We start from the raw sequence: 2,632 nt of genomic DNA, 5'->3' as shown, positions 1-2,632 counted from the left end.
TCCAACCAGCGATGCTACTTCAGATTCAACTCCTTTTGAGTAAGAAGATACTTCAGACTCTTGTGGTCAGTATAGATATAACACTTCTCTCCATAGAGATAGTGTCTCTAGATCTTTAAAGCAAAAACTATTATAACTAAGTCTAGATAGTGGGTGGGGTAGTTACGCTCGTGCGACTTTAACTGATGAGACGTATAAGTTGCAACCTTCCTATCCTACATCAGAACACATCCCAGTCCAGAGTGAGAAATGTCACTTTAAACTGAAAAATCCTTTCTCGACTCAGGTTGAATTAACACTGGGGCTTCAGTCAAAACCATCTTCAGTTTCTTAAAGCTAGACTATTGAGCTTCAGACCAGACAAGTGGGATATCCTTCCTCAATAACTTCGTCAAAGGAACTGGTATGATGGAGAAACCCTCAACAAAACAATGGTAATAACCAGTTAAAACCAAGAAGCTACAAATATCTAAGACATTCTTGGGTTGCTTCCAACTCAGAATAGCCTCTACTTTACTTAGATCCATAAGAATACCCTTAACAGATACGATATGTCCTAGAAATATCACCTCGCTGAGCCGGAACTCACATTTTCTCAAATTGACAAACAATTTATGCTCCCTCATGGTCTGCAGAACAATCCTCAAATTTTCACCATGCTCTACTTCTGTCTGGGAATACACCAATATGTCGTCTATAAACACAACAAAAAATGGTCCAGATAAGGTTGAAATATTCATCAGGTTCATAAAAATAGAAGGGGGTTTGGTTAACCCGAAAGCCATCACCAAGAACTCATAATGCCCATCTCGAGTACGGAAAGCGTCTTGGGGACGTCAAAATCTTTCACCTTGAGTTGGTAATAACTATATCTCAAGTCAATCTTTGAAAAGATAGTAGCTCATTAGAACTAGTAAAAAAAATCATTGATCTTGGGCATAGGATATTTATTTATAACTGTGAGCTTGTTCAGCTCCCTATAATCAATATAGAGTCCCAATGTCCCATCTTTCTCCTTGACAAAGAGAACCAGAGCACCCCACGGTGAAACGTTAGGAAGAATAAATCCCTTATCCAACAAATTCTAGAGTTGGATCTTCAATTCCTTAAGCTCCTTAGGGGTCATATGCTAAGGAGCCATCGAAACTGGAGTCAAACCGGAATAGACTTCAATCTCAAAGTCAACTTCTCTATCTGGTTGCAAACCTGTCAACTCCTCAAGAAAGACATTAGGAAATTCTTTAACGATTTGAATTATTTCTAAGTCTGATCAAGAACCCATGGTATCCAAAAATAAGTAAGGAACTCCTCAAGATCCTTCATGATCATCCTTTTAGCTATAAGTATGATACGACATTTTTTAGGAACACACGATATTTCCCAATCATCACTATCCTTTTGTTATCAATAGTCTTCAGGACAACTCTCTTTATCTCATAGTTGAGATTAACTTGATGCTCGTCGAGCCAATCCATACCGAGAATCAATTCAAACTCTTCTAATAGCAACTCCATTAGATCCGTCAAAAAGACCTCCCGATGGATCTCTATAGGGAACCCTCTAAAAATTTGGTCTACGTCAATAGACTGGCCTATGGGGCTTAAAACTATCACATGACTCCCGGTATTCCCAACTGGGACTTCAAGACCCCCAGATACAGAACATGATACATAGGAACGAGTAGATCCAGGGTCAAATAAAGCAAAGTATGGAATTGAATGAGTAGTAACTGTACTTGAAATCACATCAGACTCATCACGATCTTATTGACGCCTAATAGTATAAACCAACTGTCTGGCCTCAGTTAAAGTTGTACCCCTGCTCTAACAAAGTCAACCTCTACTAGAAGACCCAGATCCTCTCGACTGACTACGACCCCAGCTGAAGTCTGAACTATACTTTGAGTACAAGTAGGAGTCTGGACTAATGTATGGACGGTGGGAGCTGGCTCTGGACAATCCCTCAAGAAATGATCATCAGACCCACACCTAATACAAGTCCCCATCCTCTTCATGCACTCTCCAAAATGACGTCTCCCACAATACTCGTAAGTGGGCATCTGCGGTACTCTTGAATAACCACCTTGACTAGAAGCTAAAAATATCAGAGTGGCTGACGTCGTAGGCCTCGAACTCAAACCACCTCTTTGAGAAGACTCGTCCCTACCTCTCTTACTGGGACGCGTAGTAACATCACTAGAACTAAAAGGTCTCCTGAATCAATCTCCGACTCTGTCTCGGTTAATGCCTCTATCTCGGTCCCTCATACACTCTAAACCCACTCGCTCTATATCCTCAGCAAACTTGGCTATCTCAACCAAGGTATCAAATTTTCTCTCTCGCTTACTAGCAACCCGATCTCTGATCTCATACCTCAGTCTATTTTCAAACCTCAAGCACCGATCCACCTCATCGTCCACCAACCCCAGAGTATAACGACTCAACCTAATGAACTCAATCTCATAATCCATAATAGACATGTCACCCTACTCTAAACCCTGAAACTTTTAACATTGCTCCTATAAATATCTCTCCCCAATGTAACGACTTGGAAAGAGTTCCTTGAAAAGATCCCAAGTTAACTGATTTTCCAGGATACTCCTAGCAATCGAATGCCACTATGTCAATGCCTT

At 40.7% G+C, this 2,632-nt stretch overlaps 1 protein-coding gene across 1 annotated transcript; it reads right to left on the bottom strand.

The window, feature by feature from the left end:
- Positions 1–341: 341 nt before the first annotated feature.
- On the bottom strand, positions 342–2,059 carry LOC120144686. Its single transcript, XM_039158700.1, has 4 exons — positions 1,852–2,059; positions 1,373–1,729; positions 1,159–1,266; positions 342–694 (listed from the first exon to the last, which is right to left on the bottom strand). Exons 1-4 carry the CDS (start codon positions 2,057–2,059, stop codon positions 342–344), a joined length of 1,026 nt encoding a protein of 341 aa, XP_039014631.1.
- Between the last annotated feature and the right edge of the window lie 573 nt (positions 2,060–2,632).

This window comes from Hibiscus syriacus, unplaced genomic scaffold (assembly GCF_006381635.1).
Source record: "Hibiscus syriacus cultivar Baekdansim isolate YM2019G1 unplaced genomic scaffold, ASM638163v2 tig00110890_pilon, whole genome shotgun sequence".
NCBI classification, from domain to species: Eukaryota; Viridiplantae; Streptophyta; class Magnoliopsida; order Malvales; family Malvaceae; genus Hibiscus; species Hibiscus syriacus.
This window is presented reverse-complemented; position numbering and strand designations above follow the sequence as displayed.